We start from the raw sequence: 26,763 nt of genomic DNA on the forward strand, positions 1-26,763 counted from the left end.
TGCGTGGGTAAGTGATTGTGTGAGTGAGTAAGTGAGTGGGTGAATGTGTGAGTGAGTAAGTGAATGGATGTATGAGTGATTGAGTGGGTGGGTGAGTGAGTGGGTGGGTGGGTGAGTGATTAGATGAGTAAGTGGGTGAGTGGGTGGGTGAGTGAGTGAGTGACTGACTGACTGACTGAGTGAGTGAGTGGGTGAGTGGGTGGGTGAGTGGGTGGGTGGGTGGGTGGGTGAGTGGGTGGGTGGGTGAGTGGGTGGGTGAGTGGGTGGGTGGGTGGGTGGGTGAGTGGGTGGGTGGGTGAGTAGGTGGGTGGGTGGGTGAATAGGTGGGTGGGTGGGTGAGTGGGTGGGTGATTGAGTGGGTGGGTAGGTGAATGGGTGGGTGGGTGGGTGGGTGAGTGGGTGGGTGGGTGGGTGAGTGGGTGCGTGGGTAAGTGATTGTGTGAGTGAGTGAGTGGGTGGGTGGGTGGGTGAGTGGGTGGGTGGGTGAGTGGGTGGGTGAGTGGGTGGGTGGGTGGGTGGGTGGGTGAGTAGGTGGGTGGGTGGGTGAATAGGTGGGTGGGTGGGTGAGTGGGTGGGTGATTGAGTGGGTGGGTAGGTGAATGGGTGGGTGGGTGGGTGAGTGGGTGGGTGGGTGGGTGAGTGGGTGCGTGGGTAAGTGATTGTGTGAGTGAGTGAGTGGGTGAATGTGTGAGTGAGTAAGTGAATGGATGTATGAGTGATTGAGTGGGTGGGTGAGTGAGTGGGTGGGTGGGTGAGTGATTAGATGAGTGAGTGGGTGAGTGGGTGGGTGAGTGAGTGACTGACTGACTGACTGAGTGAGTGGGTGAGTGGGTGGGTGGGTGAGTGGGTGGGTGGTGTGGTGGGTGGTGGGTGGGTGGGTGGGTGGGTGGGTGAGTGGGTGGTGGGTGGGTGGGTGGGTGAGTGGGTGGGTGGGTGGGTGGAGTGGGTGGGTGGGTGGGTGGTGGGTGGGTGGGTGAGTGGGGGGGGTGGGTGGGTGGGTGGTGGGTGGGTGTGGGTGAGTGGGTGAGTGGGGTAGTGTTGTGTGGTGGTAGTGAGTGGTGGTGATGGTGTGTGTGAGTAGTGAATGGATGTGTGAGTGATTGAGTGGGTGGGTGAGTGTGTGGGTGGGTGGGTGTGTGATTAGATGAGTGAGTGGGTGAGTGTGTGGGGTGGTGGGTGAGGGTGAGTGAGTGACTGAGCTGACTGAGTGAGTGGGTGAGTGGGTGGGTGGGTGGTGGGTGGGTGGGTGGGTGGGGGTGGGTGGGGTGAGTGGGGTGGGTGAGTGGGTGGGTGGTGGGTGGGTGGGTGGGGTGGTGGGTGGGGGTGGGTGGGGTGGGTGGGTGGGTGGTGGGTGGGTGGGTGGGTGGGTGGGGTGGTGGGGGGGGTGGGGGGTTGGTGGGTGGGGTGGGTGAGTGGGTGGGGTGGGGGTGGGTGAGTGGGTGGGTGGTGGGTGAGTGGGGGGGGGGTGGGTGGTGAGTGGTGGGTGGGGTGAGTGGGTGGGTGGGTGGGTGAGTGGGTGGGTGGGTGGGTGAGTGGGTGGGTGGGTGGGTGGGTGGGGGGGTGGTGGGTGGGTGGGTGGGTGAGTGGGGTGGGTGGGTGAGTGGGGTGGGTGAGTGGGTGGGGGTGGGTGAGTGGGGGGGTGGGTGGGTGAGTGAGTAGGTGAGTGGGTGGGTGGGTGGGTGAGTGGGTGGGTGGGTGAGTGGGGGGGTGGGTGGGTGAGTGGGTGAGTGGGTGGGTGGGTGAGTGGGTGGGTGGGTGAGTGGGTGGGTGGGTGGGGGGGTGGGTGAGTGGGTGGGTGGGTGAGTGGGTGGGTGGGTGAGTAAAGTGAGTGAGTGACTGACTGAGTGACTGGGTGGGTGGGTGAGTGGGTGAGTGACTGACTGAGTGACTGGGTGGGTGAGTGAGTGGGTGGGTGAGTGGGTGAGTGATTGTGTGAGTGAGTGGGTGGGTGGGTGAGTAAGTGGGTGATTGGATGAGTGAGTGGGTGGGTGGGTGAGTGGGTGATCCTCCCATTCACTCTCCCCCCCCCCTCCCCCCCCCACGTAGTTCCCAGCCAGCCCTCGTCCCTCTCGGCGGTGAGCGTCTCTCACTCGGAGATTTCTCTCTCGTGGGCAGCCCCACGGCAAGAGGTGGTCACTCGCTACGAGTTGAGATACGGACCAACACGCACGGGGGAGCAGGTAGTCACTCACTCAGTCACTCAACCACTCGCTCAGTCACTCGCTCACTCACCCGCTCACTCGTTCACCCACTCACCCGCTCACACTCGCTCACTCGCTCACTCACCCACTCGCTCACTTCGCCCACTCGCTCACTCAGTCTCTCTCGTGGGCAGCCCCACGGCAAGAGGTGGTCACTCGCTACGAGCTGAGATACGGACCCACATGCACGGGGGAGCAGGTAGTCACCCACTCAGTCACTCACTCACCCGCTCGCTCGCTCGCTCAGTCATTCACTCACTCACTCGCCCAGTCACTCGCTCGCTCACTCACTCACTCACCCACTGGCTCGCTCGCTCACCCACTCGCTCACCCACTCACTCACTCACCCACCCACTCACCCACTCACCCACTCACTCACTCGTCACCCACTCACCCACTCACTCACCCACCCACTCACCCACTCACCCACTCACTCACCCACTCACCCACTCACTCACTCATCACCCACTCACCCACTCACCCACTCACTCACTCACCCACCCACTCACCCACTCACTCACTCACTCACCCACTCACCCACTCACTCACTCACCCCACCCACTCACCCACTCACCCACTCACTCACTCACTCACTCACTCACTCACCCACTCACTCACCCACTCACTCACCCACTCACCCACTCACCCACTCACTCACTCACCCACCCACTCACCCACTCACCCACTCACTCACCCACCCACCCACTCACTCACTCACCCACTCACCCACTCACTCACTCACCCACCCACTCACCCACTCACTCACTCATCATTCATCACCCACTCACTCACTCACTCACCCACTCACCCACTCACTCACTCACCCACCCACTCACCCACTCACTCACTCACTCACTCACTCACTCACCCACTGGCTCGCTCGCTCACCCACTCGCTCACCCACTCACTCACCCCACCCACTCACCCACTCACCCACTCACTCACTCATCACCCACCCACTCACTCACTCACTCACTCACCCACTCACTCACCCACTCACTCACCCACTCACCCACTCACCCACTCACTCACTCACCCACCCACTCACCCACTCACCCACTCACTCACCCACTCACCCACTCACTCACTCACTCACCCACTCACCCACTCACTCACTCACTCACCCACTCACCCACTCACCCACCCACCCACTCACCCACCCACTCACCCACCCACTCACCCACCCACCCACTCACTCACTCACTCACTCACCCTCTCACCCACTCACTCACTCACCCACCCACTCACCCACTCACTCACTCACTCACTCACTCACCCACTGGCTCGCTCGCTCACCCACTCACCCACTCACCCACTCACCCACCCACCCACTCACCCACCCACTCACCCACTCACTCACCCACCCACCCACTCACTCACTCACTCACCCACTCACCCACTCACCCACCCACCCACTCACCCACCCACTCACCCACCCACTCACCCACCCACCCACTCACTCACTCACTCACTCACCCACTCACCCACTCACTCACTCACCCACCCACTCACCCACTCACTCACTCACTCACTCACTCACTCACTCACTCACACTGGCTCGCTCGCTCACCCACTCGCTCACCCACTCACTCACCCACCCACTCACCCACTCACCCACTCACTCACTCATCACCCACCCACTCACTCACTCACTCACTCACCCACTCACTCACCCACTCACTCACCCACTCACCCACTCACCCACTCACTCACTCACCCACCCACTCACCCACTCACCCACTCACTCACCCACTCACCCACTCACTCACTCACTCACCCACTCACCCACTCACCCACCCACCCACTCACCCACCCACTCACCCACCCACTCACCCACCCACTCACCCACTCACCCACTCACTCACTCACTCACCCACTCACCCACTCACCCACCCACCCACTCACCCACCCACTCACCCACCCACTCACCCACTCACCCACTCACCCACTCACCCACTCACTCACCCACTCACCCACTCACCCACTCACTCACCCACCCACTCACCCACTCACCCACTCACCCACTCACTCACCCACCCACCCACTCACCCACCCACTCACCCACCCACTCACCCACCCACTCACCCACTCACTCACTCACTCACCCACTCACCCACTCACCCACCCACCCACTCACCCACCCACTCACCCACCCACTCACTCACCCACTCACCCACTCACCCACTCACCCACTCACTCACTCACCCACTCACCCACTCACTCACTCATCACCCACTCACCCACTCACTCACTCACTCACCCTCTCACCCACTCACTCACTCACCCACCCACTCACCCACTCACCCACTCACTCACCCACTCACCCACTCACCCACTCACTCACCCACCCACTCACTCACTCACCCACCCACTCACCCACTCACCCACTCACTCACCCACTCACCCACTCACCCACTCACTCACTCACCCACTCACTCACCCACTCACTCACGCACTCACCCACTCACCCACTCACTCACTCATCACCCACTCACCCACTCACTCACTCACCCACCCACCCACTCACTCACTCACTCACCCACTGGCTCGCTCGCTCACCCACTCGCTCACCCACTCACTCACCCACCCACTCACCCACTCACCCACTCACTCACTCATCACCCACTCACCCACTCACTCACTCACCCTCTCACCCTCTCTCCCAGCTGTTGGTGAGTTTCCCTCCTGCCACCAGCTACTCTCTGAGGGGTCTCAGCGCTGACACGGAGTATTCTCTGACGCTCGCCGCTCGCTCCGATCTCGGCGTTGGCGCTGCCACCGCCCCGCTGGTGGTGTCCACCCTTCCGTCCGGTAAACCTCCTCCTCCACCACCTCCTCCACCACCTCCTCCACCACCTCCTCCTCCTCCACCCCCACAACGCGTCTCACCCCCCGTGTTTCTCCCCGTGTCTCTCAGTGTCTCTCCCCGTGTCTCTCAGTGTCTCTCTCCGTGTCTCTCAGTGTCTCTCCCCGTGTCTCTCCCCGTGTCTCTCCCCGTGTCTCTCCCCATGTCTCTCCCCGTGTCTCTCTTCGTGTCTCTCCCCCCGTGTCTCCCTGCGTCTCTCCCCGCGTCTCTCCCCGTGTCTCTCCCCGTGTCTCTTCCCGTGTCTCTCCCCGTGTCTCTCTCCGTGTCTCTCAGTGTCTCTCCCCGTGTCTCTCCCCGTGTCTCTCCCCGTGTCTCTCCCCGTCTGTCTCTCCCCGTGTCTCTCCCCGTGTCTCTCCCCGTGTCTCTCCCCGTGTCTCTTCCCGTGTCTCTCCCCGTGTCTCTCTCCGTGTCTCTCAGTGTCTCTCCCCGTGTCTCTCCCCGTGTCTCTCCCCGTGTCTCTCCCCATGTCTCTCCCCGTGTCTCTCTTCGTGTCTCTCCCCCCGTGTCTCCCTGCGTCTCTCCCCGCGTCTCTCCCCGTGTCTCTCCCCGTGTCTCTTCCCGTGTCTCTCCCCGTGTCTCTCTCCGTGTCTCTCAGTGTCTCTCCCCGTGTCTCTCCCCGTGTCTCTCCCCGTGTCTCTCCCCGTGTCTCTCCGCGTCTCTCCCCGTGTCTCTTCCCGTGTCTCTCCCCGTGTCTCTCTCCGTGTCTCTCCGCGTCTCTCCCCGTGTCTCTCTCCGTGTCTCTCCGTGTTTCTCCCCGTGTCTCTCTCTCCGTGTCTCTCCCCGTGTCTCTCCCCGTGTCTTCCCCCGTGTCTCCCCGTGTCTCCCCGTGTCTCTCCCCGTGTCTCCCCGTGTCTCCCCCCCCCCACACGTAGCGGCTTGCGTAGCGCAGAGAGGGAAGTCATTGAGTGGTGAGTGAGTGGTGAGTGAGTGGTGAGTGAGTGGTGAGTGAGTGGTGAGTGAGTGAGTGGTGAGTGAGTGAGTGGTGAGTGAGTGGTGAGTGAGTGGTGTGTCGTGACGATTAACCCACAATGCACCGTTGTAACCCATAATGCCCTGCGCACGGAGGATTCCCATTGGTTGCAAGGTCACAGGTTAGTGTGTGCAGTCGTGTGTCACGTGACACACCCACAGACTCAGCACTGCCACCCACAGACTCAGCACTGCCACCAACAGACTCAGCACTGTCACCCATAGACTCAGCACTGCCACCCACAGACTCAGCACTGCCACCCATAGACTCAACACTGTCACCCATAGACTCAGCACTGCCACCCACAGACTCAGCACTGTCACCCATAGACTCAGCACTGTCACCCATAGACTCAGCACTGTCACCCACAGACTCAGCACTGCCACCCACAGACTCAGCACTGCCACCCACAGACTCAGCACTGCCATAGACTCAGCACTGTCACCCATAGACTCAGCACTGTCACCCATAGACTCAGCACTGTCACCCATAGACTCAGCACTGTCACCCATAGACTCAGCACTGTCACCCATAGACTCAGCACTGCCACCCACAGACTCAGCACTGTCACCCACAGACTCAGCACTGTCACCCATAGACTCAGCACTGCCACCCACAGACTCAGCACTGTCACCCACAGACTCAGCACTGTCACCCATAGACTCAGCACTGCCACCCATAGACTCAGCACTGTCACCCATAGACTCAGCACTGTCACCCATAGACTCAGCACTGTCACCCATAGACTCAGCACTGCCACCCACAGACTCAGCACTGTCACCCACAGACTCAGCACTGCCACCCACAGACTCAGCACTGCTACCCATAGAGACTCACAGAGACCCACAGAGACACACACACACAGAGACACACACACACAGAGACACACACACACAGAGAGACACTGAGACTCACACTTTAATATTATCTCTCCCCCCACTCCCTTGTCTCCCCCCCCCCCCTCCCCCCCTCCCCCCCCCCCTCTCCCCCCCCCCCCTCTAGCCCCCTCAGCCCCCCCCCTCTCCGTGGAGCTGAGTGCTCTCAGCTCCCGCAGTCTGCAGCTCTGCTGGAGACCTCCCCCGGCGGAGTCTCGCAACGGCGACATCGTCTCCTACGCCGTCAGATACCGGCCACTCGGCCACCACCACAACAACAACAACAACCACAACAACAACAACCACAACAACAACGGCGATGACCGCAAGGATGCTCACAAGGCCACCGGCGATGATGATGATGATGACGATGACGACGATGATGATGGTGGTGGTGACGGAGATGATGACGATGATGATGATGACGGTGATGGCGATGATGGCGATGCCGTGGATAGAGGAGGTGGTGGTGGTGGTGGAGGTGGTGGAGGTGGAAGAGGTGGAGGAGGAAGAGGTGGAGGTGGTGGTGGTGGAGGTGGAAGAGGTGGAGGAGGAAGAGGTGGAGGTGGTGGTGGTGGAGGTGGTGGAGGAGGAGGAAGAGATGGTGGTGATGGTGGTGGTGGTGGCGATGGAGGTGGTGTTGGAGGTGGTGGTGGAGGTGGTGCTGGTGGTGGAGCTGGTGGTGGAGGTGGTGGTGGAGTTGGCATGGAGCATCAGCATCAGCAGCATCAGCAGCATCAGCAGCATCAGCAGCATCAGCAGCAGCAGCAGCAGCATGATGAGGAGGTGGTGATGGTGGGTGCCGGTGAGCTGACGGTGACGCTGCGTGGACTGGAGCGCTGGACTCACTACGCCGTGAGCGTCGCTGCCGCCACCGCCGCTGGGGAGGGTCCGGCTAGCCCAGACGTGCTGGGGCGCACGGAGGAGGATGGTGAGTCACTCAGTTAGTTAGTCAGTCAGTTAGTTAGTTAGTCAGTTAGTTAGTCAGTCAGTTAGTCAGTTAGTCAGTTAGTTAGTTAGTTAGTCAGTTAGTCACTCACTCAGTCAGTCAGTCAGTTAGTCAGTCACTCACCCACTCACTCACTCACCCACTGACTCACTCACTGACTCACTCACTCACCCACTGACTCACTCACTGACTCACTGACTCACTCACTGACTCACTCACTGACTCACTGACTCACTCGCTCACTACGCCGTGAGCGTCGCTGCCGCCACCGCCGCTGGGGAGGGTCCAGCTAGCCCAGACGTGCTGGGGCGCACGGAGGAGGATGGTGAGTCACTCAGTTAGTTAGTCAGTCAGTTAGTTAGTCACCCAGTTAGTCAGTTAGTTAGTCAGTTAGTCACTCACTCACTCAGTCAGTTAGTCAGTCACTCACTCACCCACTCACTCACCCACTGACTCACTCACTGACTCACTCACTCACCCACTGACTCACTCACTGACTCACTCACTGACTCACTCACTGACTCACTCGCTCACTCACTCAGTCAGTTAGACAGTCAGTCATTCAGTTAGTTAGTCAGTCAGTTAGTCACTCAGACAGTCAGTTAGTCAGTGAGACACTCAGTCAGTCAGTCAGTTAGACAGTCAGTCAGTCAGTGAGACACTCAGTCAGTCAGTCAGTTAGACAGTCAGTCAGTCAGTGAGACACTCAGTCAGTCAGTCAGTTAGACAGTCAGTTAGACAGTCAGTCAGTCAGTGAGACACTCAGTCACTCACCCACTCACTGACTCACTGACTCACTCACTCACTCACCCACTCACTCACTGACTCACTCACTCACTCACCCACTGACTCACTCACCCACTGACTCACTCACTCACTGACTCACTCACTCACTCACCCACTGACTCACTCACTCACCCACTCACTCACTGACTCACCCACTCACTGACTCACTGACTCACTCACTCACTCACCCACTCACTCACTGACTCACTCACTCACTCACCCACTGACTCACTCACCCACTGACTCACTCACTCACTGACTCACTCACTCACTCACTCACCCACTGACTCACTCACTCACTGACTCACTCACTCACTCACTGACTCACTCACTCACTCACCCACTGACTCACTGACTCACTCACTCACCCACTCACTCACCCATTCACTCACCCACTCACCCACCCACTCACTCACCCATTCACTCACTCACTCACCCACTCACTCACTCACCCACCCACCCACTCACTCACTCACTCACCCACCCACCCACTCACTCACTCACCCACTCACTCACTCACTCACCCACCCACCCACTCACTCACTCACTCACTCACCCACTCACTCACTCACTCACCCACCCACTCACTCACTCACCCACCCACTCACTCACTCACCCACTCACCGACTCACTGACTCACTCACTCACCCACTCACTCACTGACTCACTCACTCACTCACCCACTGACTCACTCACCCACTGACTCACTCACTCACTGACTCACTCACTCACTCACCCACTGACTCACTCACTCACTCACTGACTCACTCACTCACTGACTCACTCACTCACTGACTCACTCACTCACTGACTCACTCACTCACTCACTCACTGACTCACTCACTCACCCACTGACTCACTGACTCACTCACTCACCCATTCACTCACCCACTCACCCACCCACTCATTCACCCATTCACTCACTCACTCACCCACTCACTCACTCACTCACCCACCCACTCACGCACTCACTCACTCACTCACTCACCCACCCACTCACTCACTCACTCACTCACCCACTCACCCACCCACTCACCCACTGACTCACCCACCCACCCACCCCCCCCCCCACCCAGTCCCCAGCTCACCACCGCGCCGTGTACAAGTGGAGGCCGTGAACTCCACGGCAATCCGCGTGGCGTGGAGACCCCCACCAGCGGAGGCTTGCCACGGCCTCATCAGAGGCTACCTGGTGCACTACAGCCTGCTGCTGGGTGACGGTGGTGGCGGTGGTGGTGGTGGTGGCGGTGGTGGTGGTGGTGGACATAGAGCTACTCCCTTCATCAAGGACGTCATGATGCCTGAAGTTGAGGTGGGTGGGTGGGTGAGTGAGTGAGTGGGTGGGTGGGTGGGTGAGTGGGTCGGTGGGTGAGTGGGTCGGTGGGTGAGTGGGTGGGTGGGTGGGTGAGTGAGTGAGTGAGTGGGTGAGTGGGTGGGTGAGTGAGTGGGTGGGTGAGTGAGTGAGTGAGTGGGTGGGTGAGTGGGTGGGTGAGTGAGTGAGTGGGTGAGTGGGTGGGTGAGTGGGTGGGTGAGTGGGTGACTGGGTGGGTGACTGTCCATGTGACTGACCACGTGACTGACTGACCATGTGACTGACCATGTGACTGACCATGTGACTGCCCATGTGACTAGGAGTTGGTGATTGGGGGTCTTCAGGCTGAGGCGACCTACTCACTCACCGTGGCCGCCTACACAGCCAAGGGGGACGGGGCGCGGAGTCGTCCTCGGCTGTGCTCCACCACGGGGGCCGGTGAGTGACTAGCGGGTGACTAGCGGGTGAGTGAGTGACTGACTGAGTGTCTGACTGAGTAACTATGTCTCCCACAGTCCCCCTACCACCTGTACTCTTTGTGAGCTACACTGAGTGACTGTCTGACTGAGTGAGTGACTGACTGAGTGACTGACTGAGTGACTGTCTGACTGTCTGAGTGAGTGACTGACTGAGTGACTGACTGAGTGACTGACTGAGTGACTGACTAACTGAGTGACTGACTGAGTGAGTGAGTGGCTGAGTGACTGACTGACTGAGTGAGTGACTGAGTGAGTGAGTGAGTGAGTGACTGGGTGACTGACTGAGTGACTGACTGAGTGACTGAGTGAGTGAGTGACTGAGTGACTGAGTGAGTGAGTGAGTACTGACTAAGTGACTGACTGTATCTCTCACAGTGCCACTACCACCCGTACTCTTTGTGAGCTACACTGAGTGAGTGACTGACTGAGTGACTGAGTGAGTGACTGAGTGACTGACTGAGTGACTGACTGAGTGACTGACTGAGTAACTGACTGAGTGATTGAGTGACTGACTGAGTGACTGAGTGAGTGAGTGACTGAGTGACTGAGTGACTGACTGAGTGACTGACTGAGTGACTGATTGAGTGACTAGATGACTGAGTGACTGACTGACTGAGTGACTAGATGACTGAGTGACTGACTGAGTGAGTGACTGAGTGACTGAGTGACTGAGTGAGTGACTGAGTGACTGACTGAGTGACTGACTGAGTGACTGATTGAGTGACTAGATGACTGAGTGACTGACTGACTGAGTGACTAGATGACTGAGTGACTGACTGAGTGAGTGACTGAGTGACTGAGTGACTGAGTGAGTGACTGAGTGACTGAGTGAGTGACTGAGTGACTGAGTGAGTGGCTGAGTGAGTGACTGAGTGACTGAGTGACTGACTGAGTGAGTGAGTGGCTGAGTGACTGAGTGAGTGACTGAGTGACTGAGTGAGTGACTGAGTGACTGAGTGAGTGACTGAGTGACTGACTGAGTGAGTGACTGAGTGACTGAGTGAGTGACTGAGTGACTGAGTGACTGAGTGACTGAGTGAGTGACTGAGTGACTGACTGAGTGAGTGAGTGAGTGAGTGACTGACTGAGTGACTGTATCTCTCACAGTGCCACTGCCTCCTGTACTCTTTGTGAGCTACACTGAGTGAGTGACTGACTGAGTGAGTGAGTGACTGAGTGAGTGACTGAGTGACTGACTGAGTGACTGAGTGACTGACTGAGTGACTGAGTGAGTGACTGACTGAGTGACTGACTGAGTGAGTGAGTGACTGAGTGACTGACTGAGTGAGTGAGTGGCTGAGTGACTGACTGAGTGACTGACTGAGTAACTGACTGAGTGACTGAGTGACTGACTGAGTGAGTGAGTGACTGAGTGACTGAGTGACTGAGTGAGTGACTGAGTGACTGACTGAGTGAGTGACTGAGTGACTGTCTGACTGAGTGAGTGACTGACTGAGTGAGTGAGTGGCTGAGTGACTGACTGAGTGACTGACTGAGTAACTGACTGACTGACTGAGTGACTGACTGACTGACTGAGTGACTGAGTGACTGACTGACTGAGTGACTGACTGACTGAGTGAGTGACTGAGTGACTGACTGAGTGACTGAGTGAGTGAGTGAGTGACTGAGTGACTGACTGAGTGAGTGACTGACTGAGTGAGTGAGTGGCTGAGTGACTGACTGAGTGACTGACTGAGTAACTGACTGAGTGACTGAGTGACTGAGTGACTGAGTGACTGAGTGAGTGACTGACTGAGTGACTGAGTGAGTGAGTGACTGAGTGAGTGAGTGAGTGACTGGGTGACTGACTGAGTGACTGACTGAGTGACTGAGTGAGTGAGTGACTGACTGAGTGACTGACTGAGTGACTGACTGAGTGACTGACTGAGTGACTGACTGAGTGACTGTGTAATCCCACAGTGCCACTACTACCCGTACTCTTTGTGAGCTACACTGAGTGAGTGACTGAGTGACTGAGTGAGTGACTGAGTGACTGAGTGAGTGACTGAGTGACTGACTGAGTGAGTGAGTGGCTGAGTGACTGACTGAGTGACTGTATCTCTCACAGTGCCACTGCCTCCTGTACTCTTTGTGAGCTACACTGAGTGAGTGACTGAGTGAGTGACTGAGTGACTGAGTGAGTGACTGAGTGACTGACTGAGTGACTGACTGAGTGACTGACTGAGTGACTGTGTAATCCCACAGTGCCACTACTACCCGTACTCTTTGTGAGCTACACTGAGTGAGTGACTGAGTGACTGAGTGAGTGACTGAGTGACTGAGTGAGTGACTGAGTGACTGAGTGAGTGACTGAGTGACTGAGTGAGTGACTGAGTGACTGAGTGAGTGACTGAGTGACTGAGTGAGTGACTGAGTGACTGACTGAGTGAGTGAGTGGCTGAGTGACTGACTGAGTGACTGTATCTCTCACAGTGCCACTGCCTCCTGTACTCTTTGTGAGCTACACTGAGTGAGTGACTGAGTGAGTGACTGAGTGACTGAGTGAGTGACTGAGTGAGTGACTGAGTGACTGAGTGAGTGACTGAGTGAGTGACTGAGTGAGTGAGTGGCTGAGTGAGTGGCTGAGTGACTGAGTGAGTGACTGAGTGACTGAGTGAGTGACTGAGTGAGTGACTGAGTGACTGAGTGAGTGACTGAGTGAGTGACTGAGTGAGTGAGTGGCTGAGTGAGTGACTGAGTGACTGAGTGAGTGACTGAGTGACTGAGTGAGTGACTGAGTGAGTGACTGAGTGAGTGAGTGGCTGAGTGAGTGGCTGAGTGACTGAGTGAGTGACTGAGTGACTGAGTGAGTGACTGAGTGACTGAGTGAGTGACTGAGTGAGTGACTGAGTGAGTGAGTGACTGACTGAGTGACTGAGTGAGTGAGTGACTGACTGAGTGACTGACTGAGTGACTGACTGAGTGACTGACTGAGTGACTGACTGAGTGACTGTGTAATCCCACAGTGCCACTACTACCCGTACTCTTTGTGAGCTACACTGAGTGAGTGACTGAGTGACTGAGTGAGTGACTGAGTGACTGAGTGAGTGACTGAGTGACTGAGTGAGTGACTGAGTGACTGAGTGAGTGACTGAGTGACTGAGTGAGTGACTGAGTGACTGAGTGAGTGACTGAGTGACTGACTGAGTGAGTGAGTGGCTGAGTGACTGACTGAGTGACTGTATCTCTCACAGTGCCACTGCCTCCTGTACTCTTTGTGAGCTACACTGAGTGAGTGACTGAGTGAGTGACTGAGTGACTGAGTGAGTGACTGAGTGAGTGACTGAGTGACTGAGTGAGTGACTGAGTGAGTGACTGAGTGAGTGAGTGGCTGAGTGAGTGGCTGAGTGACTGAGTGAGTGACTGAGTGACTGAGTGAGTGACTGAGTGAGTGACTGAGTGACTGAGTGAGTGACTGAGTGAGTGACTGAGTGAGTGAGTGGCTGAGTGAGTGACTGAGTGACTGAGTGAGTGACTGAGTGACTGAGTGAGTGACTGAGTGAGTGACTGAGTGAGTGAGTGGCTGAGTGAGTGGCTGAGTGACTGAGTGAGTGACTGAGTGACTGAGTGAGTGACTGAGTGACTGAGTGAGTGACTGAGTGAGTGACTGAGTGACTGTCTGACTGAGTGAGTGACTGACTGAGTGAGTGAGTGGCTGAGTGACTGACTGAGTGACTGACTGAGTAACTGACTGACTGACTGAGTGACTGACTGACTGACTGAGTGACTGAGTGACTGACTGACTGAGTGACTGACTGACTGAGTGAGTGACTGAGTGACTGACTGAGTGACTGAGTGAGTGAGTGAGTGACTGAGTGACTGACTGAGTGAGTGACTGACTGAGTGAGTGAGTGGCTGAGTGACTGACTGAGTGACTGACTGAGTAACTGACTGAGTGACTGAGTGACTGAGTGACTGAGTGACTGAGTGACTGAGTGAGTGACTGACTGAGTGACTGAGTGAGTGAGTGACTGAGTGAGTGAGTGACTGGGTGACTGACTGAGTGACTGACTGAGTGACTGAGTGAGTGAGTGACTGACTGAGTGACTGACTGAGTGACTGACTGAGTGACTGACTGAGTGACTGACTGAGTGACTGTGTAATCCCACAGTGCCACTACCACCCGTACTCTTTGTGAGCTACACTGAGTGACTGACTGAGTGACTGAGTGAGTGACTGAGTGACTGAGTGAGTGACTGAGTGACTGACTGAGTGAGTGAGTGGCTGAGTGACTGACTGAGTGACTGTATCTCTCACAGTGCCACTGCCTCCTGTACTCTTTGTGAGCTACACTGAGTGAGTGACTGAGTGAGTGACTGAGTGACTGAGTGAGTGACTGAGTGACTGACTGAGTGACTGACTGAGTGACTGACTGAGTGACTGTGTAATCCCACAGTGCCACTACTACCCGTACTCTTTGTGAGCTACACTGAGTGAGTGACTGAGTGACTGACTGAGTGACTGACTGAGTGACTGACTGAGTGACTGTGTAATCCCACAGTGCCACTACTACCCGTACTCTTTGTGAGCTACACTGAGTGAGTGACTGAGTGACTGAGTGAGTGACTGAGTGACTGAGTGAGTGACTGAGTGACTGAGTGAGTGACTGAGTGACTGAGTGAGTGACTGAGTGACTGACTGAGTGAGTGAGTGGCTGAGTGACTGACTGAGTGACTGTATCTCTCACAGTGCCACTGCCTCCTGTACTCTTTGTGAGCTACACTGAGTGAGTGACTGAGTGAGTGACTGAGTGACTGAGTGAGTGACTGAGTGAGTGACTGAGTGACTGAGTGAGTGACTGAGTGAGTGACTGAGTGAGTGAGTGGCTGAGTGAGTGGCTGAGTGACTGAGTGAGTGACTGAGTGACTGAGTGAGTGACTGAGTGAGTGACTGAGTGACTGAGTGAGTGACTGAGTGAGTGACTGAGTGAGTGAGTGGCTGAGTGAGTGACTGAGTGACTGAGTGAGTGACTGAGTGACTGAGTGAGTGACTGAGTGAGTGACTGAGTGAGTGAGTGGCTGAGTGAGTGGCTGAGTGACTGAGTGAGTGACTGAGTGACTGAGTGAGTGACTGAGTGACTGAGTGAGTGACTGAGTGAGTGACTGAGTGAGTGAGTGGCTGAGTGAGTGGCTGAGTGACTGAGTGAGTGACTGAGTGAGTGAGTGAGTGACTGACTGAGTGAGTGAGTGAGTGAGTGGCTGAGTGACTGAGTGAGTGAGTGGCTGAGTGACTGACTGAGTGAGTGAGTGGCTGAGTGACTGACTGAGTGACTGTGTAATCCCACAGTGCCACTGCCTCCTGTACTCTTTGTGAGCTACACTGAGTGACTGACTGAGTGACTGACTGAGTGACTGACTGAGTGAGTGAGTGGCTGAGTGACTGAGTGAGTGAGTGGCTGAGTGACTGACTGAGTGAGTGAGTGGCTGAGTGACTGACTGAGTGACTGTGTAATCCCACAGTGCCACTACCTCCCGTACTCTTTGTGAGCTACACTGGAGGCGTCTCCGCCGTGGTGACTTGGAGACCGCCCAGCCAGACTCACGGCGCCTTGCTGGGGTATCGACTACAGGTGTCTCTCTCACCACGTGTCTCTCTCCACCACGTGTCTCTCTCTCCCCGTGTCTCTCTCCCCGTGTCTCTCTCACTCACCGTGTCTCTCTCCCCGTGTCTCTCTCACTCACCGTGTCTCTCTCCCCGTGTCTCTCTCACTCACCGTGTCTCTCTCCCCGTGTCTCTCTCACTCACCGTGTCTCTCTCTCTCTCCTCGTGTCTCTCTCCCCGTGTCTCTCTCTCTCCCCGTGTCTCTCTCTCTCTCCTCGTGTCTCTCTCCCCGTGTCTCTCCCTCTCCCCGTGTCTCTCTCTCTCTCCCCGTGTCTCTCTTTCTCTCCCCGTGTCTCTCTCCCCGTGTCTCTCTCTCTCTCCCCGTGTCTCTCTCCCCGTGTCTCTCCCTCTCCCCGTGTCTCTCTCTCTCTCACCGTGTCTCCCCATGTCTCCCCGTGTCTCACCGTGTCTCCCCGTGTCTCCCCGTGTCTCCCCGTGTCTCCCCGTGTCTCCCCGTGTCTCACCGTGTCTCCCCGTGTCTCACCGTGTCTCACCGTGTCTCCCCGTGTCTCCCCGTGTCTCACCGTGTCTCCCCGTGTCTCCCCGTGTCTCCCCGTGTCTCCCCGTGTCTCCCCGTGTCTCCCCGTGTCTCCCCATGTCTCACCGTGTCTCCCCGTGTCTCCCCATGTCTCACCGTGTCTCCCCGTGTCTCCCCGTGTCTCACCCCCGTGTCTCCCCATGTCTCACCGTGTCTCCCCATGTCTCACCGTGTCTCACCGTGTCTCACCGTGTCTCACCGTGTCTCCCCATGTCTCACCGTGTCTCCCCGTGTCTCACCGTATCTCACCGTGTCTCACCGTGTCTCACCCCCGTGTCTCCCCATGTCTCACCGTGTCTCACCGTGTCTCCCCGTGTCTCACCCCCGTGTCTCCCCGTGTCTCACCGTGTCTCACCGTGTCTCCCCGTGTCTTACCGTGTCTCCCCGTGTCTCACCGTGTCTCACCCCCGTGTCTCCCCATGTCTCCCCGTGTCTCCCCATGTCTCACCGTGTCTCACCGTGTCTCCCCGTGTCTCCCCGTGTCTCACCCCCGTGTCTCACCGTGTCTCATCGTGTCTCACCGTGTCTCCCCGTGTCTCCCCGTGTCTCACCCCCGTGTCTCCCCATGTCTCACCGTGTCTCACCGTGTCTCACCGTGTCTCACCCCCGTGTCTCCCCATGTCTCACCGTGTCTCACCGTGTCTCACCGTGTCTCACCGTGTCTCCCCATGTCTCACCGTGTCTCCCCGTGTCTCCCCATGTCTCACCGTGTCTCCCCGTGTCTCCCCATGTCTCACCGTGTCTCCCCGTGTCTCCCCGTGTCTCACCGTGTCTCCCCGTGTCTCCCCGTGTCTCACCGTGTCTCACCATGTCTCCCCGTGTCTCCCCATGTCTCACCGTGTCTCCCCGTGTCTCCCCATGTCTCACCGTGTCTCCCCGTGTCTCCCCGTGTCTCCCCGTGTCTCCCCATGTCTCACCGTGTCTCACCGTGTCTCACCGTGTCTCATCGTGTCTCCCCATGTCTCACCGTGTCTCCCCGTGTCTCACCGTGTCTCACCCCCGTGTCTCCCCATGTCTCACCGTGTCTCACCGTGTCTCCCCATGTCTCACCGTGTCTCCCCGTGTCTCCCCATGTCTCACCGTGTCTCCCCGTGTCTCCCCGTGTCTCCCCGTGTCTCCCCATGTCTCACCGTGTCTCCCCGTGTCTCACCGTGTCTCACCGTGTCTCACCCCCGTGTCTCCCCATGTCTCACCGTGTCTCCCCATGTCTCCCCATGTCTCACCGTGTCTCCCCGTGTCTCACCCCCGTGTCTCCCCATGTCTCACCGTGTCTCCCCATGTCTCACCGTGTCTCCCCATGTCTCACCGTGTCTCACCGTGTCTCACCGTGTCTCACCGTGTCTCCCCGTGTCTCCCCGTGTCTCCCCGTGTCTCCCCATGTCTCACCGTGTCTCACCGTGTCTCACCCCCGTGTCTCACCATGTCTCACCGTGTCTCCCCGTGTCTCCCCGTGTCTCCCCGTGTCTCACCGTGTCTCCCCGTGTCTCACCGTGTCTCACCGTGTCTCACCGTGTCTCACCGTGTCTCACCCCCGTGTCTCCCCGTGTCTACCCGTGTCTCGCCGTGTCTCCCCGTGTCTCCCCGTGTCTCCCCGTGTCTCCCCGTGTCTCACCGTGTCTCCCCGTGTCTCACCGTGTCTCCCCGTGTCTCACCGTGTCTCCCCGTGTCTCACCGTGTCTCCCCGTGTCTCCCCGTGTCTCCCCGTGTCTCACCGTGTCTCCCCGTGTCTCACCGTGTCTCCCCGTGTCTCCCCGTGTCTCACCGTGTCTCCCCGTGTCTCACCGTGTCTCCCCGTGTCTCCCCGTGTCTCCCCGTGTCTCACCGTGTCTCCCCGTGTCTCACCGTGTCTCCCCGTGTCTCACCGTGTCTCCCCGTGTCTCCCCGTGTCTCCCCATGTCTCACCGTGTCTCCCCGTGTCTCACCGTGTCTCACCGTGTCTCCCCGTGTCTCACCGTGTCTCACCGTGTCTCCCCGTGTCTCACCGTGTCTCACCGTGTCTCCCCGTGTCTCACCGTGTCTCACCGTGTCTCACCGTGTCTCACCGTGTCTCACCGTGTCTCACCGTGTCTCCCCATGTCTCACCGTGTCTCACCGTGTCTCACCGTGTCTCACTGTGTCTCCCCGTGTCTCACCGTGTCTCACCGTGTCTCACCGTGTCTCACCGTGTCTCCCCGTGTCTCACCGTGTCTCACCGTGTCTCACCGTGTCTCACCGTGTCTCCCCATGTCTCACCGTGTCTCACCGTGTCTCACCGTGTCTCACCGTGTCTCATCGTGTCTCCCCATGTCTCACCCCCGTGTCTCACCGTGTCTCACCGTGTCTCCCCGTGTCTCACCGTGTCTCACCGTGTCTCACCGTGTCTCCCCGTGTCTTACCGTGTCTCCCCGTGTCTCCCCATGTCTCACCGTGTCTCACCGTGTCTCATCGTGTCTCCCCGTGTCTCCCCGTGTCTCCCCATGTCTCACCGTGTCTCACCGTGTCTCACCGTGTCTCACCGTGTCTCACCCCCGTGTCTTACCGTGTCTCCCCGTGTCTCCCCGTGTCTCACCGTGTCTCCCCGTGTCTCACCGTGTCTCCCCGTGTCTCCCCGTGTCTCACCGTGTCTCCCCGTGTCTTACCGTGTCTCCCCGTGTCTCCCCATGTCTCACCGTGTCTCACCGTGTCTCCCCGTGTCTCACCGTGTCTCACCGTGTCTCCCCGTGTCTCCCCGTGTCTCACCGTGTCTCCCCGTGTCTCCCCGTGTCTCACCGTGTCTCACCGTGTCTCACCGTGTCTCACCGTGTCTCACCGTGTCTCATCGTGTCTCCCCATGTCTCACCCCCGTGTCTCACCGTGTCTCACCGTGTCTCACCGTGTCTCCCCGTGTCTCACCGTGTCTCACCGTGTCTCACCATGTCTCCCCGTGTCTTACCGTGTCTCCCCGTGTCTCCCCATGTCTCACCGTGTCTCACCGTGTCTCATCGTGTCTCCCCGTGTCTCCCCGTGTCTCCCCATGTCTCACCGTGTCTCACCGTGTCTCATCGTGTCTCCCCGTGTCTCCCCGTGTCTCCCCATGTCTCACCGTGTCTCACCGTGTCTCCCCGTGTCTCACCCCCGTGTCTTACCGTGTCTCCCCGTGTCTCCCCATGTCTCACCGTGTCTCCCCGTGTCTCACCGTGTCTCACCGTGTCTCCTCGTGTCTCCCCGTGTCTCACCGTGTCTCCCCGTGTCTCCCCGTGTCTCACCGTGTCTCACCGTGTCTCACCGTGTCTCACCGTGTCTCACCGTGTCTCCCCGTGTCTCCCCGTGTCTCCCCATGTCTCACCCCCGTGTCTCACCGTGTCTCCCCGTGTCTCCCCGTGTCTCCCCGTGTCTCACCGTGTCTCACCGTGTCTCTCTCTCACCGTCTCTCTCTCTCTCACCGTGTCTCTCACCCCGTGTCTCACCCCCGTGTCTCACCATGTCTCTCTCCCCGTGTCTCCCAGTTTGGCAGAGTCGATGTGTCTCCACTCAGCACTCTGGAGTTCTCTGCCCTGGAGACCACTTACTCGCTGCCGGATATCCACCGCGGGGCGGTTTACGTCTTCAGAATCTCGGCAAAGAATCGTGTCGGCTTCGGGCAGGAATCCTCCAAGGTGAGAGGCACGGGGAGAGAGACACGGGGGGGAGAGAGACAAGGGGAGAGAGAGACGGGGAGAGAGAGAGAGACACGGGAGAGAGAGAGACATGGGGAGAGAGAGAGACACGGGGAGAGAGACACGGGGGGGAGAGAGACACGGGGAGAGAGAGACGGGGAGGGGAGGGAGACACGGGGAGAGAGACACGGGGAGAGAGACACGGGGAGAGAGAGACATGGGGAGAGAGAGAGACACGGGGAGAGAGACACGGGGAGAGAGACACGGGGAGAGAGAGACGGGGAGAGAGACACGGGGAGAGAGACATGGGGAGAGAGACACGGGGAGAGAGACACGGGGAGAGAGAGAGACACGGGGAGAGAGAGACACGGGGAGAGAGAGAGACACGGGAGAGAGACACGGGGAGAGGGAGAGACACGGGGAGAGAGACACGGGGAGAGAGACACGGGGAGAGAGACACGGGGAGAGAGACACGGGGAGAGGGAGAGACACGGGGAGAGAGACACGGGGTGAGAGACAAGGGGAGAGAGACACGGGAAGAGAGACACGGGGAGAGAGACACGGGGAGAGAGACACGGGGAGAGAGAGAGACACGGGGAGAGAGAGAGACACGGGGAGAGAGAGACACGGGGAGAGAGACACGGGGAGAGAGACACGGGGAGAGAGAGAGACACGGGGAGAGAGAGACACGGGGAGAGAGAGACACGGGGAGAGAGAGACACGGGGAGAGAGACACGGGGAGAGAGACACGGGGAGAGAGACACGGGGAGAGAGACACGGGGAGAGAGACACGGGGAGAGAGACACGGGGAGAGAGACACGGGGAGAGAGAGAGACACGGGGAGAGAGAGAGACACGGGGAGACAGAGAGACACGGGGAGAGAGAGAGACACGGGAGAGAGACACGGGGAGAGAGACACGGGGAGAGGGAGAGACACGGGGAGAGAGACACGGGGAGAGAGACACGGGGAGAGAGACACGGGGAGAGAGACACGGGGAGAGAGACACGGGGAGAGAGACACGGGGAGAGAGACACGGGGAGAGAGAGAGACACGGGGAGAGAGAGACACGGGGAGAGAGACACGGGGAGAGAGACACGGGGAGAGAGACACGGGGAGAGAGACACGGGGAGAGAGACACGGGGAGAGAGACACGGGGAGAGAGACACGGGGAGAGAGACACGGGGAGAGAGACACGGGGAGAGAGACACGGGGAGAGAGAGAGAGACACGGGGAGAGAGAGAGACACGGGGAGAGAGAGAGACACGGGGAGAGAGAGAGACACGGGAGAGAGACACGGGGAGAGATACACGGGGAGAGAGAGAGACACGGGGAGAGAGAGAGACACGGGGAGAGAGAGAGACACGGGAAGAGAGACACGGGGAGAGGGAGAGACACGGGTAGGGAGACACGGGGAGAGAGAGACGGGGAGGGAGACACGGGGAGGGATACACGGGGAGAGAGAGAGACACGGGGAGAGGGAGGGAGACACGGGGAGAGAGGGAGACACGGGGAGAGGGAGAGACATGGGGAGAGAGAGAGACACGGGGAGAGAGAGAGACACGGGGAGGGGAGGGAGACACGGGGAGAGAGGGAGACACGGGGAGAGGGAGGGAGACACGGGGAGAGAGGGAGACACGGGGAGAGGGAGGGAGACACGGGGAGAGAGGGAGACACGGGGAGAGGGAGAGACATGGGGAGAGAGAGAGACACGGGGAGAGAGAGAGACACGGGGAGGGGAGGGAGACACGGGGAGAGAGGGAGACACGGGGAGAGAGAGAGACACGGGAAGAGAGAGAGACACGGGGAGAGAGACACGGGGAGAGGGAGACATGGGGCGGGAGACACGGGGAGAGGGAGAGAGACACAGGGAGAGAGACACGGGGAGAGAGACACGGGGAGAGAGAGAGACACGGGGAGACACGGGGAGAGAGACACGGGGAGAGAGACACGGGGAGGGAGACACGGGGAGAGAGACACGGGGAGAGAGACACGGGGAGAGAGACACGAGGAGAGAGACACGGGGAGAGAGAGAAACACGGGGAGACACGGGGAGAGAGACACGGGGAGGGAGACACGGGGAGAGAGGGACATGGGGAGAGAGAGAGACACGGGGAGAGAGAGAGACACGGGGAGAGAGAGAGACACGGGCAGAGAGAGACACGGAGAGGGGAGGGAGACACTGGGAGAGAGAGACACGGGGAGAGAGAGAGACACGGGGAGAGAGAGAGACACGGGAAGAGAGAGAGACACGGGGAGAGAGACACGGGGAGAGAGACACGGGGAGGGAGACACGGGGAGAGAGGGACACGGGGAGAGAGAGAGACACGGGGAGAGAGAGAGACACGGGGAGAGAGAGAGACACGGGCAGAGAGAGACACGGAGAGGGGAGGGAGACACTGGGAGAGAGAGACACGGGGAGAGAGAGAGACACGGGGAGGGGAGGGAGACACTGGGAGAGAGAGACACGGGGAGAGAGAGAGACACGGGGAGAGAGACACGGGGAGAGAGACACGGGGAGGGAGACACGGGGAGAGACACGTCACATAGAAGGCATCTGACTCATCGGCTTTGCCTGCATCCCTCCACGGATGTTCGTCTTCGGTGGGGGCATAAGTAACCACGACCACCACTCCTCGCCTCCGGTTGATGGGAAGGCGAGCCCAAAGTAGCCTGGGGCTTACAGCTTCCCACACCTCACCGCCACGCTCCCACGCCCCCTTCATTCTTTTGTTCAGAAGAAGAGCCACTCGCTGTTGTTTGGCAGTCTCCTGCCCCGAGTAGAGGACTGTCCACCCCTCATGGTGGCAGGAGCCAGAGCCGGTCCACCGGACCTCCTGAATGCCGCAGAGATCCAGGCGGTACCGGTCCAGCTCCCGACAGAGGAGTGGCAGCCTCTCCTCCGCAGTGAGCGTTCGAACATTCCACGTGGCCGCACAAAGTGGCTTTTCGTTGTTTCTGGAGGAGCCCCGAGGGTGAAGATTCAATCTCCTGGCTCCGCCAATTGGGGTTTGGCCAGGAGACGTCATAGACGCCTGTCCCCCCGGGGCCTCCGGCACAAGCTTAATAATTACATATTTCAGTCGTGGTTTAGTGGTAATTAATTGAAGGTGGAGGGGTTACCAGCCACTCGCATCCGTCCAGAGCCCCCGTTTAGACGCTGTGGTGGTCACAGACGCCATGAGGGGAGAGGCCAATCGGAATTGTCCTTCACCCCACGGCACTGCCCACCACAGCGTTGCTGCCTGGCAGAGGTCGCAACCGGGTACCCGATACCCGTACCCTACCCGATAACCGGCTACCCGTACCCGGCCGGGTACGGGTAGCCGTTTGCGACCCTGGTGCGGCCGGGTACGGGTAGGGTACGGGTAGGGTACGGGTAGGGGTAGGGTACGGGTAGGGGTACGGGTAGGGGTAGGGTAGGGGTAGGGTAGGGGTAGGGTACGGGTAGGGTACGGGTAGGGTACGGGTACGGGTAGGGTACGGGTAGGGTACGGGTAGGGTACGGGTACGGGTAGGGTACGGGTAGGGGTAGGGTACGGGTAGGGGTACGGGTACGGGTAGGGGTAGGGTACGGGTAGGGGTACGGGTACGGGTAGGGTACGGGTACGGGTAGGGTACGGGTAGGGGTACGGGTACGGGTAGGGTACGGGTACGGGTAGGGTACGGGTAGGGGTAGGGTACGGGTAGGGGTACGGGTACGGGTAGGGTACGGGTAGGGTACGGGTAGGGGTACGGGTAGGGTACGGGTAGGGTACGGGTAGGGGTAGGGTACGGGTAGGGGTACGGGTAGGGTACGGGTAGGGTACGGGTAGGGTACGGGTACGGGTAGGGTACGGGTAGGGTACGGGTAGGGTACGGGTAGGGTACGGGTACGGGTAGGGTACGGGTAGGGTACGGGTAGGGTACGGGTACGGGTAGGGTACGGGTAGGGTACGGGTAGGGTACGGGTACGGGTAGGGGTAGGGTACGGCCGGGTACGGGTAGGGTACGGGTAGGGTAGGGGTAGGGTAGGGTACGGGTAGGCCGTGAGTCACTGGTGAGTCACCGTTTGTCACTCATTTCCCAACGTCTTGTCTCTTCTCACAATTCAAGTTCCTAGAATCAACCTACCCGCGCCTGCAACGTGGCTTCATCCCAGAGGTCTCAATCGGGTACCCGATACCCGTACCCTACCCGTACCCGGCCGGGTACGGGTAGGGTACGGGTACGGCCGGGTACGGGTACCCGTTTGCGACCCTGGTGCGGCCGGGTACGGGTACGGTACGGGTAAGGGTAAGGAATCAAAACCCGTTTACGAGCTCTGCCACCCGGCACCATGAGGAAGTAGGGGGTTGTTTTTGCCGGACCGCCCCCATCACCACCATCACCACCACCGCCACCATCACCACCATCATCACCACCACCATCACCACCACCATCACCAACACCACCACCACCATCACCACCACCACCATCACCACCACCACCACCATCATCACCACCATCACCATCACCACCACCACCACCATCACCACCACCACCATCATCACCACCATCATCACCACCATCATCACCACCACCATCACCACCACCACCATCACCACCACCATCACCACCACCACCATCACCACCATCACCACCATCACCACCATCATCACCACCATCACCATCACCCCCCTTCCCTGTCCCCGCAGGAGCTACGAGTCCCTGAGGAGGTCCCACGTGGCTTCCCGCAGCGTCTCCGCGTGGAGACGGCCTCTCCCACGGCCTGGGCCTCTCGTGGCGACCTCCCGTGCTGGCCCGAAACGCAACGGCGTGGTGCGGGCCTACTCACTCGCCTACCGGCACATCGATGCCGCTCACGAGACCGCCCTCATCCTCAACGCCCCTCCTCCTCCTCCTGGCGCGGCTCATGCTGCCCACGGAGCCCGAAGCCAAGCTTGGGAGCAGGCCCAGGGTCAGGCTCAGGCCTGGGACAAGGCCCAGGGTCAGGCCCAGGGTCAGGCCCAGGGTCAGGCTCAGGGTCAGGCTCAGGTCAGGCCCAGGGTCAGGCCCAGGGTCAGGCTCAGAGTCAGGCCCAGGGTCAGGCTCAGGCTCAGGGTCAGGCTCAGGCCTGGGACAAGGCCCAGGGTCAGGCCCAGGGTCAGGCCCAGGGTCAGGCCCAGGGTCAGGCTGAGAGTCAGGCCCAGGGTCAGGCCTGGGATCAGGCCTGGGACAAGGCCCAGGATCAGGCTGAGAGTCAGGCCCAGGGTCAGGCTCAGGCCTGGGAGCAGGCCCTGGGTCAGGCCTGGGACCAGGCTGACCAAGAGGAGGTGGTGACCTTTCACTGTGGAAGGCCTGACGCCCCGAAACGACGTACAACTTCCGAGTGGCGGCGCTGACGAGCAAGGGCATGGGGCCCTACAGCCCCAGCCTGCAGGAGAGAACTCCAGCGGCGGGGAGAGGGTGAGGGGGGGGAGTGGGGAGGGGGTGGGTGGGTGAGTGAGTGAGTGGGGGGGTGAGTGGGTGGGGTGAGTGAGTGGGTGGGGTGGTGGTTGAGTGTGTGAGTTTGTGAGTAAGTGAGTGAGTGGGTGGGTGAGTGGGTCAGTGAATGAGTGGGTGGGTGGGTGGGTGAGTGGGTGGTTGAGTGTGTGAATTTGTGAGTAAGTGAGTGAGTGAGTGGGTGAGTGGGTGGGTGGGTGAATGAGTGGGTGGGTGAGTGGGTGGGTGAGTGGGAGGGTGGGTGAGTGAGTGGGTGAGTGGGTGGGTGAGTGGGGGTGGGGGGGAGTGAGTGGGTGGGTGAGTGAGTGGGTGGGTGAGTGGGTGGGTGGGTGGGTGAGAGGGTGAATGAGTGAGTGGGTGGGTGAGTGGGTGGGTGGGTGGGTGAGAGGGTGAATGAGTGAGTGGGTGGGTGAGTGGGTGGGTGAATGGTGGTGAATCAGGGGAGTGGAGTGAGGTGAGTGGGTGGGTGGTTGAGTGGGTGAGTGTGTGAGTGGGGTGAATGAGTGGGTGGGTGAGTGGGTGGGTGGGTGGGTAAGTGGGTGAATGAGTGGGTGGGTGAGTGGGTGGGTGAGTGGGAGGGTGGGTGAGTGAGTGGGTGAGTGGGTGGGTGAGTGGGTGGGTGAGTGGGGGGGGGGGTGGGGGGGAGTGAGTGGGTGGGTGAGTGAGTGGGTGGGTGAGTGGGGGGTGGTGGTGAGAGGGTGAATGAGTGAGTGGGTGGGTGAGTGGGTGGGTGAATGGGTGGGGTGAATCAGGGAGTGGATAGGTGAGTGGGTGGGTGGTTGAGTGGGTGAGTGTGTGAGTGGGTGAATGAGTGGGTGGGTGAGTGGGTGGGTGGGTGGGTAAGTGGGTGAATGAGTGGGTGGGGTGAGTGGGAGGGTGAGTGGGTGGTGAGTGGGTGGGTGGGTGAGTGGGGGGGGGGGGGGGGTGGGGGGGAGTGAGTGGGTGGGTGAGTGAGTGGGTGGGTGAGTGAGTGGGTGGGTGTCCTGTAACTGACTTTCTCACTTTCCTTCTTGTCTCTCCCCACTCTCTCTCCCCCCACTCTCTCCCCCCACTCTCCCCCCACTCTCTCTCCCCCCACTCTCTCCCCCCACTCTCCCCCCACTCTCTCTCC

At 59.3% G+C, this 26,763-nt stretch overlaps 1 protein-coding gene across 1 annotated transcript in view; it reads left to right on the forward strand.

Moving 5' to 3' along the window:
• LOC144954679 (receptor-type tyrosine-protein phosphatase delta-like) overlaps positions 1-25,604 on the forward strand; it is a 54,449-nt gene extending 28,845 nt beyond the window's left edge. The window contains 11 exon segments of the mRNA XM_078885112.1: positions 2,047-2,180; positions 4,868-5,012; positions 7,040-7,413; positions 7,501-7,843; positions 9,724-9,959; positions 10,280-10,397; positions 15,898-16,007; positions 20,042-20,191; positions 24,866-24,935; positions 24,938-24,972; positions 24,975-25,604. Of these exon segments, the coding sequence (XP_078741238.1) occupies positions 2,047-2,180; positions 4,868-5,012; positions 7,040-7,413; positions 7,501-7,843; positions 9,724-9,959; positions 10,280-10,397; positions 15,898-16,007; positions 20,042-20,191; positions 24,866-24,935; positions 24,938-24,972; positions 24,975-25,490 (2,231 nt within the window). The 3' untranslated portion in view covers positions 25,491-25,604.
• Positions 25,605-26,763: the final 1,159 nt, after the last annotated feature.

This window comes from Lampetra fluviatilis, unplaced genomic scaffold (assembly GCF_964198595.1).
Source record: "Lampetra fluviatilis unplaced genomic scaffold, kcLamFluv1.1 SCAFFOLD_533, whole genome shotgun sequence".
NCBI classification, from domain to species: domain Eukaryota; kingdom Metazoa; phylum Chordata; class Hyperoartia; order Petromyzontiformes; family Petromyzontidae; genus Lampetra; species Lampetra fluviatilis.